Source organism: Ovis canadensis, chromosome 6 (assembly GCF_042477335.2).
Source record: "Ovis canadensis isolate MfBH-ARS-UI-01 breed Bighorn chromosome 6, ARS-UI_OviCan_v2, whole genome shotgun sequence".
Taxonomy (NCBI): Eukaryota; Metazoa; Chordata; class Mammalia; order Artiodactyla; family Bovidae; genus Ovis; species Ovis canadensis.
The window spans coordinates 56,557,014-56,575,785 of NC_091250.1; the positions used below are offsets into that span (position 1 = coordinate 56,557,014).

At 40.6% G+C, this 18,772-nt stretch overlaps 1 protein-coding gene across 4 annotated transcripts in view; it reads right to left on the reverse strand.

Annotated features, from left to right (window-relative positions):
• Positions 1-18,772, reverse strand: part of KCNIP4 (potassium voltage-gated channel interacting protein 4) — a 1,308,521-nt gene that overhangs the window by 21,230 nt on the left and 1,268,519 nt on the right. For all 4 annotated transcript variants that reach the window (XM_069593782.1, XM_069593779.1, XM_069593781.1 and 1 more), the window contains one exon: positions 62-131. In XM_069593782.1, the coding sequence (XP_069449883.1) occupies positions 62-131 (70 nt within the window). The remainder of the gene's footprint in view (positions 1-61; positions 132-18,772) is intronic.

Consider the following 18,772-nt stretch of genomic DNA (forward strand, 5'->3'; position numbering starts at 1 on the left):
CTCAAGATTGCAAGCGTAATTCTAGTTGAAAGTATGCTCACTGATCCACATTTGTACCTACCTCCCTGTGGAAAGAACTGCGAGTAAATCTCTTTGAAGGTATCTTCATTAACAACCCCGCTGGGACATTCCTAGAGGAAGTGGGAGAGAAGCAATATGAGCAAAGTGTTCATAAAATGGATTTTTCTGCACATTTTGAAATAGGACTGTCTACTGTGCAAAGCTGAACCAAGAAAGTTATCCATCCATCCATCCATTATCACAAAAAGAATAAAAGTACACGATAAACTTCTCTTTGTTCCAGTTCTCATAGAATGAAAAAAAGTTGCTGATGTAAAAATCTTTCCATAGTATCCACATCACAGCTGGACTGACACATTAAAAACCACAGGGTTGTTTTTAAGAACATATATGTATGTTATCTATGGGTAGGAGGAAATTTGTTTTTCATTCAGCAAGAAGACTGCAAGAGGTTTCTTATATGGTCTTGACTGGACCTTCGTGTTGTGTCCTCTGCGGATGTGCTGGACACACATCATCTTTAGTTTAATATGAAAATGGTGTGCTTGCTTGGGTCTAAGGTGGCCCCACAAGCCTCCAGCAGGAATAGCTACAGATTGCTCCAGACTGCATAATAACAAAGGGTAGAAATAAATCACTTGAGTAAGGAAAGACCCCAAGATTTTTTTAAGTTCTAAACAGGAGGGTGTAAAAGGAGGATGCCTGAATGTAATGAATTCCCACCTTTGTCCCATGGTTGGAGTTATTTAAGACTAATGGATACTGACCACAGGAACACCACTAATGTTGGATTATTGACTTGATGGGGCCAGAGAGCAAAGGTACCCCTCTGAAATGGAAATTTTCTACAAGAGAAACTGAAATCTAAAATGTCATACAAAGTGAAAGTGAATGTGTTAGTTGCCTAGTCGTGTCCATCTCTTTGTGACCCCATGGACTGTGGCCCGCCAGGCTCCTCTGTCCATGGAATTTTCCAGGCAAGAACACTGGAGTAGGTAGCCATTCCCTTCTCCGGGGGGTCTTCCCAACCCAGGGATCGAATCCAGTCTCCTGTATTGCAGGCAGATTCTTTACTGTCTGAGTCACCAGGGAAGCCCAATGCCATATAAGGTCTGCCTTTATGCCGAGGTGAGGACTAATCAAGTGGACTTGACACTGATGTAAGGGCTAAAAATGCTTTCACTCTTTGGAGTTTCAAAAACAATCTGGTCAGGAATCTGAACTGGAGAGATCCCTGGAACAGTTGAGACTGGCAATCACAAAGTAATTTGACATCAAACCACACGTGGGATGCTACCTGCATACCGAAGGTGGGGAAGTGATAAGTTCTGTCTGGCCCTTCTGAGTAGCTTTTCAGGAACAGGCCCATTTTCTGTAAGCTCTCTCACTTCAGTTCTCACAGAACCCCCCTGGTCTACCAGCATCTCCAAGATTCACTGGGGGAGAATCAGAGGTATGCTAATTCCCCTGACATGAGACATGGATACTCTGAGGCTATTTCTGGGATCTGAGGCTATTTCTGGGATATTCAAAAATCATTTGTGGCCTTTAAAACGCTTAACTCTTGAAATCATTGTCCCCTCCTGAATTAACTTGACGTATTAATTTGATGTTTCCTTTTTCTAAAACTCAGTTACTCACAACTGTCATGTGCCTCACGTGAGGAATTGTCTATTCTCTTCTTTGTTGGTTTGAAAGGTTATACCTTTGATACATTAACACAGCTTCAAATAGTAGTTGCCAATGTGAAGCTTGTGTTACAGGCTTGTGGTCAATGTGTATTTTTCCCATTCGATTATTATAATGACATAGATATCTCCATTCACTGAAAAGGAACTAGGTTCTGTGGTCAGGTGCCTTGTTACTCAGATCCAGTGGAAGAGTTGGAGTGTGAGCTTGAAACTTTCCAGCTTGCCACAAGGTTTTGTGTTAAATAAGCCCCGTGGAAATGAATGACCCTGCGGAACGAAGAGAATCGCAGCAAAGGAACAGCAGCCAGAAACAAATTAGGAAAACACAAACAAACACCCAAGCAAGCAAATTAGGATGTTTACTTTTATATATCAATTTGTCTGGGCCATGATGCCCAGTTATTTGGTCAAACGTTATTCTGGATCTTTCTATAAAGGTGTTTTTGAATGAGATTTACATTTAAATTGGTGGATTTTGAGTAAAAGAATTTACCCTCCAGCATATGAGTAGGCCTTACCTAAATCATTTGAAGACCTGAATGGAACAAAAGGCTAATTTCTCCAGAGCAAAAGAGAATTTTCCAGCCTTGGGCCCTGATAGGCAACACTGATTTTTCTTGGTTCTACAGCAGATTGCCTTTGAACTTGAACTGCAGTTCCTTCTTGAGTTCCTGAGTCTCTAGCCTGTCTCCCTCTTCCGTCAGATTCTGGACTGGCTAAGCCTTCACAATCATATGAGCCAATTGTTTAAATAAATCATTTCCTGTATACATACACATCTATTGGCTTTGTTCTTCTGGAAAATCCTGACTAGTACATGAATAAATGAACAATCAAGAGTTACAACTCCAAGAGGAAAGAAGATGGTATGTATATAGTTCATCACTCAAAAGTTTTGACTAAATGACTTTATCTAGTTGGCAGTGACAGAACCAATTTTAAGAGCAAATAAGCACTTTGTAGTTAGACCCTCTCATGCATGGAAATTGTGATTGATTGGCTATTTATCTCTGAGCCATCTGCTGGGAATAGTAAGGAGAGAGCAAATAGATAGCTGTCTGCCATCAGGTGGTGAACATATGCAAGGCCAAAACTAGACACTTGCCTCAGAGTTCAAATGACTCTAGCAAGACACAAAGATGGGAAATGAAGGGATACCTGCGGTTAGCAAACTTGTCAGCTGCCTTTAGTCTCTAGATGCATTTGATAGATATATCTTATAATGTGAATTGAAATTCAGAAATTGACAGTCTCATATGTGTTTGCTTTATATTTAATCATATGTCTGGGTGAGACAAAATCTGTGTCAACTGAAAATTCCTGGTCAAGTTCTAAGGTGGTAAGACTCAGCAAGCTAATTTGTCTCACAGCTTTAGCCCATACATACTGTAGGTCTATTATTCTAGGAACTTTTCTAAGAAATGAGGCAGCAGTAGAAAACAAGTTAAATGTCTTATTTTCATGAGACCTGCATCCAGATGGAAGAAGAAAGGTAAAAAACAATAAATAAGATGATAAAAATAATCCAGGAGTGAAAACTAAGATCATGGCATCTGGTTCCATCACTTCATAACAAATAGATGGGGAAACAGTGGAAACAGTGTCAGACTTTATTTTGGGGGGCTCCAAAATCACTGCAGATGGTGATTGCAGCCATGAAATTAAAAGACGCTTACTCCTTGGAAGGAAAGTTATGACCAACCTGGACAGCATATTAAAAAGCAGAGACATTACTTTGCCAACAAAGGTCTGACTAATCAAGGCTATGGTTTTTCCAGCAGTCATGTATGGATGTGAGAGTTGGACTATAAAGAAAGCTGAGGGCCAAAGAATTGATGCTTTTGAACTGTGGTGTTGGAGAAGACTCTTGAGGGTCCCTTGGACTGCAAGAAGATCTAATCAGTCCATCCTAAAGGAGATCAGTCCTGGGTGTTCATTGGAGGGACTGATGTTGAAGCTGAAACTCCAATATTTTGCCCAAGTGATGCAAAGAGTGACTCATTTGAAAAGACCCTGATGCTGGGAAAGATTGAGGGCAGGAGGAGAAGGGGAAGACAGAGCATGAGATGGTTGGATGGCAACACTGACTCAATGCACGCGAGTTTGAGTAAACTCCGGGAGTTGGTGTTAGACAGGGAGGCCTGGTGTGCTGCGATTCATGGGGTGGCAAAGAGTCGGATACGACTGAGCGACTGAACTGAACTGAACTGAACTGATGATCTTCTATTTATTTGAAAGAGTTCTTATGGGAAAGCAATACATTTTACTACCTTCAGGAAAAGGTTAATCATATTTTTCAGGATGCTAGTGACTTACAAAGCAGTACAACAGTCTATTTTCTAACTCCTCCCTTACCAGTTTTATTGAGTCATTTCTGCACAAAAGAGGTATCTTCATCTCTCCATCAAGAAGAGTTTGATCTGCACATGCATACAGCTAAGTGTAAACCATAGACATTGTGGCTGTGTCAGGTTAACTCTTGCCGTAACAAACAAGATCCTAAATACATAACAAATTTAAAAGAATGCAGTATATTTTTGCTTGTCTAACAAGAGTGGTAGTACTGATCTGAGTTATTGAGGGACAGGTGTTCAGACTACTGTACAACTGCACTCATCTCACACGCTAGCAAACTAATGCTCAAAATTCTCCAAGCCATGTTTCAACAGCATATGAACTGAGAATTTCCAGATGTTCAAGCTGGATTTAGAAAAGGCAGAGGAACCAGAGATTACATTGCCAACATCCGTTTGATCATCAAAAAAGCAAGAGAAAACCAGAAAAACATCTACTTCTGCTTTATTGATTATGCCAAAGCCTTTGACTGTATAGACCACAACAAACTAGGGAAAATTCTTAAAGAGATGGGAATACCAGACCACCTGACCTGCCTCCTGAGAAATCTGTATACAGGTCAAGAAGCGACAGTTAGAACCTGACATGGAACAACAGACTGGTTTAAAATTGGGAAAGGAGTACGTCAAGGCTATATATTGTCACCCTGCTTATTTAATTTATATGCAGACTACATCATGTGAAATGCTGGGCTGGATGAAGCATAAACTGGAATCAAGATTGCTGGGAGAAATATCAATAATCTCAGATATGTAGATGATAACACCCTTATGGCAGAAAGCAAAGAAGAACTAGTTGAAAATGAAAGAGGAGAGTGAAAAAGCTGGCTTAAAACTCAACATTCAAAAAACGAAGATCATGGCATCCAGCCTGATCAATTCATAGCAAATAGGTGGGGAAACAATGGAAATAGTGACAGACTTTATTTTTGGGGGTTCCAAAATCACTGAAGATGGTGACTGCAGCCATGAAATTAAAAAACACTTGCTCCTTGGAAGAAAAGTTATGACCAACCTAGACAGCATATTCAGAAGCAGAGACATTACTTTGCCGACTAAGGTCCTTCTAGTCAAAGCTGTGGTTTTTCCAGTGGTCATGAATGGATGTGAGAATTGGACTATAAAGAGAGCTGAGCTCAAGAGAATCAATGGTGTTGAACTGTGGTGTTGGGGAGGAGTGCTTTGGACTGCAAGGAGATCAAACTAATCAATCTTAAAGGAAATCAGTCCTGAATATTCACTGAAAGGACCAATGCTGAAGTTGAAACTCCAATACTTTGGCCACCTGATGTGAAGAACTGACTCCTTAGAAAAGACCCTGATGCTGGGAAAGATTGAAGGCAGGAGGAGAAGGGGATGACGGAGGATGAGATGGTTGGATGGCATCACCAACTCGAAGGACATGAGTTTGGGAAAGCTCCGGGAGTGGGTGATAGACAGTGAAGCATTACATATTGCAATCAGTGGGGTTGCAAAGCATCGGACACGACTGAGAGCCTGAACTGAACCAAAGCCACTTCACATGAGATCTTCATTGAGTCTTGCAGGTTCTTTCATTGCGGCTCATGTACTCTCTGGTTGTGGAGCGGGCTTACTTGCTCTATAGCATGTGAGATCTTAGTTCCCCAGCTGGGGATTGAACCTGCATCCCCTTCGCTGAAGGTGGATTCTTAACCACTGGACCACTTCCCCTGATATCATTTTTAAAGGATGATATTTTCAAAGAAGTTCAGAAAGGGCTAAACATTGAAGCATGAATTTGTTAATTCGGCTTTCTTCACCATAACACCAAGAAGTAATAGAGTTCCCAGCTTTAGAGAAAGTGAGGAAATCTCACTTATCTATACTGTGAGAAGTTACTATAACCTTCTATAAGCTTTATGGCTTCTGTATTTTATTTTCTATTGATATTTCATCTGATTATTAGCAAATGGTCATGTAGTGAAAATATGTTGTCTATAGAAAAAATAAAGTAGATAAAAATCACCTATAATCATATTACTGTAAGGATATTTTGGTCCTTTATCTAACTGTATGGAGAAAGAAATGGCAACCTACTCCACTATCCTTGCCTGGAAAATCCCATGGACAGAGAAGCCTGGTAGGCTACAGTCCATGGGGTCACAAAGAGTCGGACATGACTGAGCGACTTCACTTTCACTTCACTATCCAACTGTATATTAATATGCCATGCATATAAAATTAGAAGTTGGACACGACTTAGTGACTGAACAACAAACAATAATAAAATTAGAATAAGAATGTAGCATTGCATCTGATTGTTTTTACCATAAAAAAATATCCTGACTGTAACATTTCATTATTATTAAAGGCTGCATAATAGTGTGTCCGCTGCATTTACCATACTGTTGGGTATTTAGGGAAGTGCAGCACATTTTTGAACTACATAGGAATAGTAATGTAACTAACATTCTAGTGTATACATCTGTGGTTCCACCTGTGGTTCTTTCTTTATGACTAATCCCAGAAGGAGGTTCATAAGACCAAAGGGTTTAAACCATGTTACAGCTCTAAACCATGTTAAGGCTCTTCATATGCACAGTCACATTGATTTCCAGAAGGGCTGTACCCACATGTGCTACCACCACTGGTTTATGAGAAAGTTTCACATCGAGAGGCGTTGCTGACCAGAATCATATGGTGATTCGATATTCACCAAATCCCATGAACAAACAACAATAATTTGCTTTCCTCATGAATCTAATTATCATTCTGAAAATTACTAGGGGATATCAAGGTGTGTGTCCAGATCCCTCCAAGGGATAAAGTGATGCACAGATTTTCATGCAGACAAGGATGCTTTGATGGCAGGCTGCTGGACCACATCACCACAGTAACAGATGTTTAATGAATGTACATTCACTGCCTTCTTACCTACAACATCTCTTTTATTAAATAGCATTTTCACTAACCCTGAAAAGTAAGGGTTAGTTAGAGATGAAAATGAAGTTTGGAGAGATGAAAATTCTGTAACTTGTTGGAGTCACACAGTTTTTTACAGAGGCATACATGTGTTTCAGTCAGTTCAGTTCAGTCGCTCAGTCATCTCTGACCCTTTGTGACCCCATGAACCGCAGCACGCCAGGCCTCCCTGTCCATCACCAACTCCCAGAGTCCACCCAAACCCATGTCCATTGAGTTGGTGATGCCATCCAGCCATCTCATCCTCTGTCATCCCTGGCTCCTCCTGCCCTCAATCCTTCCCAGCATCAAGGTCTTTTCAAATGAGTCAGCTCTCCACATCGGGTGGCCAAAGTATCAGAGTTTCAGCTTCAGCATCAGTCCCTCCAATAAACACCCAGGACTGATCTCTTTTAGGATGGACTGGTTGGATCTCCTTGCAATCCAAGGGACTCTCAAGAGTCTTCTGCAACACCACAGTTCAAAAGCATCAATTCTTCTGCACTCAGTTTTATATTCCTACTCTCATATCCATACATGAGCACTGGAAAAACCATAGCCTTGACTAGACAGATCTTTGTTTTCAAAGTAATGTCTCTGCTTTTTAATATACTATCTAGTTTGGTCATAACTTTCCTTCCAAGGAGTAAGCGTCTTTTAATTTCATGGCTGCAATCACTATCTGCAGTGATTTTGGATCCCAGAAAGATAAAGTCAGCCACTGTTTCCACTGTTTCCCATCTATTTGCTATGAAGTGATGGGACCAGATGCCATGATCTTCGTTTTCTGAATGTTGAGCTTTAAACCAACTTTTTCACTCTCTTCTTTCACTTTCATCAAGAGACTGTTTAGTTTTTCTTCACTTTCTGCCATAAGGGTGGTGTCATCTGCATATCTGAGGTTATTGATATTTCTCCCGGCAATCTTGATTCCAGCGTGTGCTTCCTCCAGCCTAGTGTTTCTCATGATGTACTCTGCATAGAAGTTAAATAAGCAGGGTGACAGTATACAGCCTTGACGTCCTCCTTTCCCTATTTGGAACCAGTCTGTTGTTCCATGTCCAGTTCTAACTGTTGCTTCCTGACCTGCATACAGGAGCCAGAGGTCAAACTGCCAACATCCGCTGGATCATTGGAAAAGCAAGAGAGTCCAGATAAACATCCAGTACTGCTTTATTGACTATGCCAAAGCCTTTGACTGTGTGGATCACAATAAACTGTGGAAAATTCTGAAAGAGATGGGAATACCTGTGTTTACTCTTTAAATAAATTGTCCTTTAGTGTGTTCTATGCATTAAGCACTCTCCTGGGCACCAAGGATACAGAGTGAATTTTTAAATATTCCATTTTGGCTTTTATGAAATTTGTAGATTAGTGTAATCAAACTTACACCTTCCTGACTTCATTAATTGCAATGTTAACTTGTCTTTTGGATTATAATTTTTTAGGACTAAAAAAGAAGGCTTCTTCTTGGAGATCCAGCTATGGAAACACTTCTTTCGAGAAGACACACTACATTTGTTTGCTTCCACATCTTCTTCCTTTATGGTGGCTCTGTTGGAGAGAGCCACATGCAAAAGGAAGCCTTTCAACCCAAACTGCAGTATTTATTAAAATTTTTTTTAATTAAATATATATGACTGTAGCCCACCAGGCTCCTCTGCCCATGGGATTCTCCAGGCAAGAATACTGGAGTATCCCCATTTCCTTCTCCAGGGGATCTTCCTTACCCAGGGATTGAACCCAGGTCTCCTGCATTGCAGGCAGATGCTTTAACCTCTGAGCCATCTCAGAAGCCCATATATATATTTATATATACACATACAAAGGTTCATATAGTCAAAGCTATGATTTTTCTAGTGCCGGGAGCCTGTGTGAGGAATCCCGCCCGTTACAAAGGTCATGAGGAAGGAAGCCCGACAAAGCGCAAAGGCGTGATCTGGCTTCAGGGGTTGCCCCTGGGTTTTCCTGAACATCTACCCCCAAAACCGGAGTCTGCCTGCTTTATTGTACTGTGCTTTCCACTCTTTTGACATCCTCTGGAAAAAAGTTGACTGAGGGCTTCAGTCTCCTGCATATGAAAGGAATGTTTCAGCTCAAACTGCTCTGATGGCTCTCTAACTTGCCTGACAGGTTCCCCCAGACTTTTACAATTTCTGAATTGCTTACAGCCCCCCAACAGCAAGAGGCACAAAGCTTAAAGCATCTTAAAGATACAGAGCCTTTTCTAAAGAGCTAAAAATTATATTGGTGATGGGTTTCACTGTTGACTCAATGACTGCTGCCAGACCTCCATATTGTTTATCTTTTAGGCACCTGAAGGATATTAATCAATGTAATTGGGATATATGAAAAGGAATATAGTAGTTTTGATGTTAGCAACACTAGACTTTTGAGTTAATTACTTTTCTCTTTGTTATAAATCACTGTACTCCTTTTACTGGTTATAAATTGTTGTATCCCTGCTATGTAAGAATGTAACTTTATTTAGTGCTTTCTGAGAGTGGCACCAGACTTTGGAAAGAACAACATTTTAAAGACAAATAAGTCTTCTGGTTGACGAACCCTTATCAGAAAAGGGCCGTAAAATGTTAATTGGCCTTCTGGCCAGAAGATGATGTAAATCACCTAAGACTTGTGCATACAACTAGGTATGCAGAGAGAAAGCCTGGTCTCGATAAGAGTCAGGGCTGCTGACACTGCATAATTTTATATTACCCATTGATCTCTATGTACAATCAAAAAGTATAAAAAGCCTCCTGAACAATAAAGGATGGACCAGTTTCTCGGAGTAGTCTCTTGAACTAGTTTCTTGGACATCTGGCTCCCCTGGTGTCGGCTCTCTCTCTCTTTCTCCCTCTCCCTCCCTCTCCTTTTTTGGCTGAATTCCCATCTGGAACGTGGAGGCTCACCGAGTCTACTTTCTTGCCCTGGCTTTTAAGATCCACATGAAAGGGAGCCTAAGGTGGGGCACCCTTCGATATTCAAGTGGGCGCCGGTGGCCCAATGTAGACAGTGCAAGTTCTTTGTCTGGAACTTTATTGGCTTTCCACGTAAACCAAGTTATTCAGCCTCTTTTCTCCACTACAATTTCCTACTACACTATTCTTTCCTAATCTCTTTTGTATTTTGAAATAAATAACTTTTTCCTCACCACGCTGTCCCGGCTTCGAATTACCCTGGATCCACTGGGGCTGGACCCCGGTATTCTAGTAGTCATGTACGGATGTGACAGTTGTACCATGAAGAAGGCTGAATGCTGAAGAATTGATGCTTTTGAATTGCGATGCTGGAGAAGACTCTTGAGAGTCCCTTGGATAACAAGGAGATCAAATCAGTTAATCCTAAAGGAAATCAACCCTAAATATTGGAAGAACCAATGCTAAAGCTGAAGCTGCAATATTTGGTCACCTAATGTGAAGAACTGACTCATTGGAAAGAACTCTGATGCTGGGAGAGATTGAAGGCAAAAGGAGAAGAGGACAACAGAGGCTGAGAAGTTTAGATAGCGTCACTGACTCAATGGATATGAATTTGTTGGTGTCCCCAAAACAACAACTTTGGGACATGGATAAGGACAGAGAAGCCTGGTGTGAGGCAGTCCATGGGGTGGCAGAGTCAGACATGACTTAGTGACTGAACCACAACATATATAATTGTAGTTTGTGAGATTTGGGGAAAATTAAATGTTTTAAATTTATTTTTTGAGAAATGATTGCCTTTAGTTCAGCAAGGACCTCTCTACCTTCTTCCTTACCACATACACTTTAATCTGAATATGAATGGCTGGACACCAAAGTGCCTTGGGAAAAGTCCAAGATTTTAGGACAGGTTAAGTGAACTACTCCATCACCTGTTAAGTAGCTAGGATTTCCTGGTGCTGTGCTGGCTGGTATATTAATCTGTTAGGACCAGCAAGTTTCCTTCAGTGCTTCTTAAACCCCTCACAATGATATGATCATAATGTGATAAATGTAGAGTGAGATTTTCTTAGCATGTAACTGCTATGCCATTTTCTGTTGATCCTACTCAGCTGCCTTAGGTAGTGTTATGAGACACGTGGCAAGGTCCGTTATAAATGTACTATGACTATTTTGCTACTACTAATATCCATACTGCTGCTAAGTCACTTCAGTCATGTCCGACTCTGTGTGACCCCATAGACAGCAGCCCACCAGGCTGCCCCGTCCCTGGGATTCTCCAGGCAAGAACACTGGAGTGGGTTGCCATTTCCTTCTCCAATACATGAAAGTGAAAAGTGAAAGTGAAGTCGTTCAGCTGTGTCCGACCCTTAGTGACCCCATGAACTGAGCCTACCAGGCTCCTCTGTCCATGGGATTTTCCAGGCAAGAGTACTGGAGTGGGGTGCCATTGCCTTCTCTGAATATCCATACTAGTAAGTGAGAAACTTTTGTAATAATAATAATTAGCATGATGATGGTGATGATGATAGCGATGATGATGAAAGTTAATACATTGTGTTAAATGCTTTCCCTGGATTTTCTCATGGGAATGTATAGATGCAAGCATTACCTCCATTTTACTGATGAGCAAACAGTGAGAAAGAAACTACCTATGTTCTCATAATTATAAAATAGCAGAGCCTAGTCTATTGACCACAGAGTTTGAGTATTTAAGCAACTTTAGAGCTTAAATGGGTTTCTCCTGCTCTTGAAAAGTAGAGTGCTCTCATAAAACCTCCCAAAAGCTGAAATGGCAGAAAACACAGAAGCAGTCACCATAAAGCAGAGATGCTCACAGACACAGTTCAAAGCTCACAGTTCTTCATCTGCTCACAGATGCAGAGGGTAGTTCTTGGGGGAGGGAGCTTGATGGTGCCCGCTGGTGCTTGGGGTGTGCTGCCTCTGTAGCAGCTAACTGTAAAAGGAATGCTGTATGCTATATTTTGCTTTTTGCTTTTCTACATAAAGGTGCAAATCCTCTTCAGACTTCTTTTCATTAGCAAAAAGAGGGGCTAATGTAGGTCTGTATCCCTAAAGCAGGGATACCTATAATCTAGTCTAGTGGCCTCATTTTTAAACTGAGGAGACTGAGTTTGAGGTTATAGGAATTACCCATAAAGCACACGATGGGCTGCTGAGCCTTACCTGTGTCTGGCTTTTCTGATGTCTAGCCTGATATGTGGATATCACAGACACCTTCATGTCCATTTAATAGCTGGTGCCCTTCTGTCGGGAAGCATTTAGAAGCGACTAGTGAAATGCTTATGCTCCTGGGCTCTGGAGTGAGATAGAACTGCACGGAACCTCTCTTCTACTTAAAAGTTGCAGAGCTTCAGACAAACATTCCCGCGAAGTCCCCTTGTTCTCCTCTGTCACATGGGGATAACTATTGACACTAGAGGGCGGCTATGAGGATTAATAAGATAATTCCACATTATGTTTCTATCTTAGAACTCTTCTTTGCACATCATATTTGATGTGAACTGTCAGTACAATATTAACAACCTGGAATTTGGTAAACAGAACTCCATTATACAAAGAGTGACTATAACCTCAGCATGGCTATCCTAGGGTTAAATGATATCCACCAAAGCAGTTGAACCCAGTAGAATGCTGGGCTGATATAAGGCAATGAGCCTAAAAAGCAGATATGAGTTATGCCTCCCTGTCTAGCTTTATAAATTGAATCTGCTCTCTCTAATATCATCAGAGTTTACCCTCAAAGACAGGGAACACTGCAATTGTAAATGACAGCTGAGAAGAATAAAAGGCCACATACTGGAAGTAAATGTCAGAGGAAACTCAAGAGCCTTTTATTCATTAAAGAAAAGTTTTCCCTACTAATGTTTAGGGGAGTACATTAGCAATACAGTAATCCATGAAAAGCATTGGGAATGGGGCTTTGCAGAGAGATCCATGTATGCATAGGAAAGTGCTAAAGAAATTCTTTTTTGAGGTGCATTGTGAGTCCTTACACTTTTACCTCTTCAGAAAGTCTTTTAGCATTTCCTTGAAGGTTGTCAGAACTCTGATGGAATTTTCCATAAATGGTTGTAGTGATATGCAAATCAGATGTATTCTGTAGCTAATATTTGTCTACTCGCTGGCTGAAATCTCCTCTTCCCATAAATCATTGTGGATCCAAAAAGAATTAATACAAAAATATCATGGGAAAAAATAAAAAGTAAAAGTCCTTGTGAAATAAATAATTCCTTGGGGAGCCTTTTACGTCACATCTTTTAAGCATCTGTGGTTTTTCATCAACCCTCACATCTACTCCTGTTGCCAAAGAAGGCATCCATGTGCTTAACTTGAAAAGCTTGGGTTTCTACAAATAGAAACGTCATGGCATCCATGTTTTGTCCAAAAACTATTCTTTTGGGTATTCTTTCTGACAAAGGAAGTGGATGACAGCTCTTTAATAAGTAGCACAGCATGCAATGGACAAAACAAAGACTGGACACTAGGCATTTGGTCCAGGGAAGAAAAAAGGGAGATTAAGATCACTCCCCCAAATAAGTAGAGCATCTCATCCTTCTAGCAAGAACTGATAACAAGCAAGTTGACAATTCTCAAAGGAAGTTATCTTCTTAAGCAGTAAGATTGTCAGAAATCATACTTAAAGTGAGCCAGCTAAAAGTTCATAAGGAGAGACCAGAAGGCATCTAGAACACTTAGAAGAACATGTGGAAATAACCCATGAGATACACAGAAAGGCAATCGATGGATTGAACAAGGCAAGAACAGATGTCTATAGGGCTATTTATCAACAATTTCTTCCTGCTTCCAAACCCATGGGAAAAGTATATTTCATGGTCCCTAAAGGTTTGCTGGGACCAAATACAAACTACCCAATGAATGGAAAGCAGAAGGGACACTTGAATACTGTGATTTATAAGGAGAAATATATGTTTCTTCTGAGTCTCCATTTCTAGCACAGAGTTCCTAAAACTATGAGAGAGATAAAGGTATCTCTTGTGATGTTAATAAGGTAATTGTTGGATCCCGTGCAAGATCCTCTTGATGAAACTGAAAGAGGAGAGTGAAAAAGTTGGCTTAAAGCTCAGCATTCAGAAAACTAAGATCACGGCATCCGGTCCCATCACTTCATGGCAAATAGATGGGGAAACAGTGGCAGACATTATTTTTTGGGGCTCCAAAATCACTGTGAATGGTGACTGCAGCCATGAAATTAAAAAACACTTACTCCTTGGAAAGAAAGTTATGACTAACCTAGACAGCATATTAAAAAGCAGAGACATTACTTTGCTAACGAAGGTCCGGCTAGTCAAGGCTATGGTTTGTCCAGTGGTCATGTATGGATGTGAGAGTTGGACTATAAAGAAAGCTGAGCACTGAAGAATTGATGCCTTTGAACTGTAGAGTTGGAGAAGACTCTTGAGAGTCCCTTGGACTGCAAGGAGATCCAACTAGTCCATCCTAAAGGAAATCAGTTCTAACTCTTCATTGGAAGGACTGATGTTGAAGCTGAAACTCCAATACTTTGGCCACCTGATGTGAAGAACTGATTCATTTGAAAAGACCCTGATGCTGGGAAAGACTGAAGGCAGGAGAAGGGAACGACAGAGGATGAGATGGTTGGATGGCGTCACCGACTCACTGGGCATGAGTTTGAGTAAGCTTCGGGAGTTGGTGATGGACAGGGAGGCCTGGAGTGCTGCAGTCCATGGGGTCACAAAGAGTTGGACAGGACTGAGTGACTGAGTTGAACGGAACTGTACTGATGCAAGGATGGGGGATGGTTGTCAGGGGAGCCAACCAGGTAGTTAGAGAGCTAGAATTTTCAATCCCAGCCCTCTGACCTCCAGGGAGGGGAGAGGAGCTGGAAGTTCAATTCAATCACCAGTGGATAATGATTTAATCAACCATGCCTATACCATGAAGCCTCCACAAAACCCCAAAAGGACAAGTTCAGAGAGCAACTTCAGCATTGGTGAACACATTGAGATCTGGAAATAGTGGCAAGGTAAAGATATATTTAAAATTCATCTGAGAACTTATTGTGCATGTAATATATATATATGTATATATTTGTTATAACATAAGTGAATGACAAATCTAGACAGTGTGTTAGAAAGCAGAGACATTGCTCTTCCAACAAAAGTCTGTGTAGTCAAGGCCATGGTTTTCTCAGTGGTCATGTATGGTTGTGAGAGCTGGACCATAAAGAAGACAGAGAGACAAAGAATTGATGCCTTCAAACTATGGTGCTGGAGAAGAATCCCGAGAGTCCCTTGGATAGCCAGGAGATCAAACCAGTCAATCTTAAGGGAAATCAACCCTGAATACTCATTGGAAGGATTGATGCTGAAGCTGAAATTCCAGTATTTTGGTCATTTGATGCAAACAGCTAACTCATTGGAAAAATTCCTGATGCTGGGAAAGATTGAGGGCAGAAGAAGAAGGTGTCAGAGGATGAGATGGCTGGATGGCATCACCGATGCAATGGACATGAACCTGGACAAACTTCGGGAGATAGGAGGGACAGAGAACCCTGGGCTGCTGCAGTCCATGGGGTCTCAAAGAGTCAGACACAAATGGGCGACTGAACAGAAACATGAAATGCTTATTTTGAGTATGAATCCAACTGCTTATTAATTATTTACTGTATTACAATGTGACTGGAGTCCCTCCAGATCAGATTTAAGGTCTCTTTATGCAAGGATGCTTAAGCAAATTGTATTGTTTGATTGTGTTATATGCTATAACTGTATCATAATTGCATATATTTAAATTTAGGAAAGTGACTTTTATCGTCTTAGTTTTCAAGATATGAGCATATCAAGCTACTTATAGTATGATTATCTCATAACCAAGATAATGTTTTATCCTTTGAGATTCAAAAATATTTCCCATTCATTAGTTGATTAAATTGTGAAAACAAAATACCCCACCACCTCCAGTAAGGATGACTTGAAAGATAGATGATGTGAATTTAGTGATACAATAAAGATGATGGATGGAGAGTCTGATTCTCAGAGACATATAATTGGGAAGCCTGACTGTCTTCACCTATTATTCCACCCTGTTTAATATGTAATCCAATTGGAAAAGCATCGGCTTTTGTAAATTAAATTTCCACTCCCCAGTTCTCTGGTTTGAAACTGGGGTTGCTTTGAAAAGTTACTGTCTTAGTTGCCTGACAATTTAAAGACACCTCCATATTCTACACTAGTAGGAGAATTTTCAAAATTTACATGGTGCCATGCCGTGAACTTGTATTACTCTTATCACTAGGTTCTGTTTGTGGACTGCTCTGCTCTGTTTAGAGTTGGTAAATGCCTCAAAAGCAGGGACTGATTCTTACAGAGCCCAGCATTTTTTCAAACAGAGTATTAAAAACATTTATCCTGAATGGATATACACTCAAACAATTGCTGGCTTTTAAAAGATTAGAAAATAAACTTGCTCTGGCAGTTTCCTCTAAAACTCATGCGCAAGATTTTAGAACTCCTTGCACTCCAAAATATTTTTTCTCCTGTAATTCTTCTGCTCTCTTCTATCCAGTTTTGCTGAGGGACATTTTTGATGCCTCGTGCTGTGTTGTTCAAGGTCACCACTTTCTCTTAAAGACATCTCTGTCCTTGGACTTTCGAGATCCAAATCTTGGCTCCACTTCCCAACCCTTGTGACCATGTATTATAATTACAATAACAGAAACTAAGGGGAGACCACCAGGGTCAGACAAAAACATTTCTTAGTTCCATACAAATTTTAAGCACCTTACTGTATTTAACAATTGGATTGTTAAAACTCATTTTAAAATAATAGGATTAGCCCTTCCGTTTTCAAAGTATACAAACTGATCACTAAGAAGTAAAACTAGTTTTACTTCTAAATTACTAAAACCAATTTAAATTTAAAATTTTTGTTCTCATATTTCCAGGTGTTTGAACACCTAGAGTCATTTATTCTCTTTTAGTCTGTTTCATTTGTAAAATAACCTTTAAGAAATACTGATATCACAGGGAAATAAAACAAATGAAAATAAAATAGATAATGTATGAAAAGGAAAAAAAAAACTGGATACAACCAATATGTTTGGTATTTTGCTGCTTCCAAAGTTTGCATTAAGAACCTTCTGCACTCCCTGAACATACTCCTTGGAGCTCAAGTGATTAAATATGAATTTCAGATTGGAAAAAAAACGTGGAGAAAGACTTTCCTATGTAATACTGGAAAAGAGATGAGCGCTGGGTGATACTCAAGATTCAACTCAGCTGCTTAAGTATGGAGATGCAGGCATATTCTCAGCCCCAGAAGGTTGCACCATTACCACGATGAAGGAGAAATACAACTTATGAGGCATATTTTCTCCTCAGCTCTGGCTCCATTCTCTGTTTGGAAGCAGCAAATATTATGTGAGGTATACAGCCAAAACAGAAAACCCTAAAAACCAAAAACTAGGCTCAAGTGTCAGCTGTACTAATAAAGAAATCATTGAAATGTCCCAAGACTGTGTGTCTCAATCTATAAAATGTGAAAAGTAATAGCATCTTATAGTGAAGAAATGCTAACTCATTGATATTATGTATATAAAGATCCTAGCACTATTCTAAAAAATTGACAAATGTTGATTTCTTTTAACATTCTCTTTGCAGGTCACTTAGGTTGACTCTGCAAAATGAAGGTCCCCAAACTTTGCAGGAAAAGGCCTCCCAGCATGTAGAGAAGCTAAATAAATATGCTATGTTATGTTATTCATTTATTTAGCTGTGCCAGGGCTTAGTTGTGGCACATGGGATTTTAGTTGCTATGGATGGGATCTAGTTCCCTGACCAGAGATCAAACCTGGCCTTCTGCATTAGAAGCATAGAGCCTTAGCCACTGGACCACCAGGGAAGTCCCCTAGTTATTTGATACAAAAAGTGAGGGTGAAACTGTTGGTCAATCAGTTGTGTCTGACTCTGTGACCCCATGGACTGTAGCCTGCCAGGTTCCTCTATCCATGGAATTCTCCAGGCAAGAATACTGGAGCCGGCAGCCACTCCCTTCTCCAGGGGATCTTCCCGACCTTGGGATTGAACCGGGGTCTCCTGCATTGCAGGAAGATTCTTTACTTTCTGAGTCACCAGGGAAATCCTAAAGTCTTTGAAAAAGGATTTTCCCAACTTTATGAAAAAGAGGGGTTCATTTAGTTGACTCACTGTGTCAATTACAACACAGTTAAATTCTCCAGGTACTCAAAACCATTTGAGGAAAGAAAGACCAAAGTGCCCAGAGAGCAGGCGTGTGTATCAGTTTTCTATTGCTGTATAACAATACCAGAAACTTGGTACTTATAACAACACAGACTTATTACCTCACAGCTCTGTAGGCAAAGTCTATCATGGTTTGGCTGTATTCTCTACTCAGGGGCTCACATTCAAATGTCGCCTGACTCTGGTTCTCATCTGGACCTCACAATCTTTTTCTAAGCTCATTCAGCTGGTTGGCGGAATTTAGCTTCTTTTGGTTGTTAAGACTGAAGTCCTTGTTATCTTGCAGGCTATTAGCCCATGTGGCCTCTGTTCACTTTCTTTTCACGTGTGTGTGTTGGTCAGTCATCTCTGACTCTTTGTGAACCCATGGACTGTAGCCTGCCAAGTCTCATGGGATTCTCCAGGCAAGAATACTGGAGTGGGTTGCCAAGCCCTCCTCCAGGGGGTCTTCCCAACCCAGGGATTGAAATTTGGTCTTCTGCATTGCAGGCAGATTCTTTACTGTCTGAGCCATGAGAGAAGCCCTTTTCTTTTCACGTAAGTTCCTGCATCTTCAGGTCATTAAATGAGTGTTAAGTCCTTCTCACACTCTGATTCTC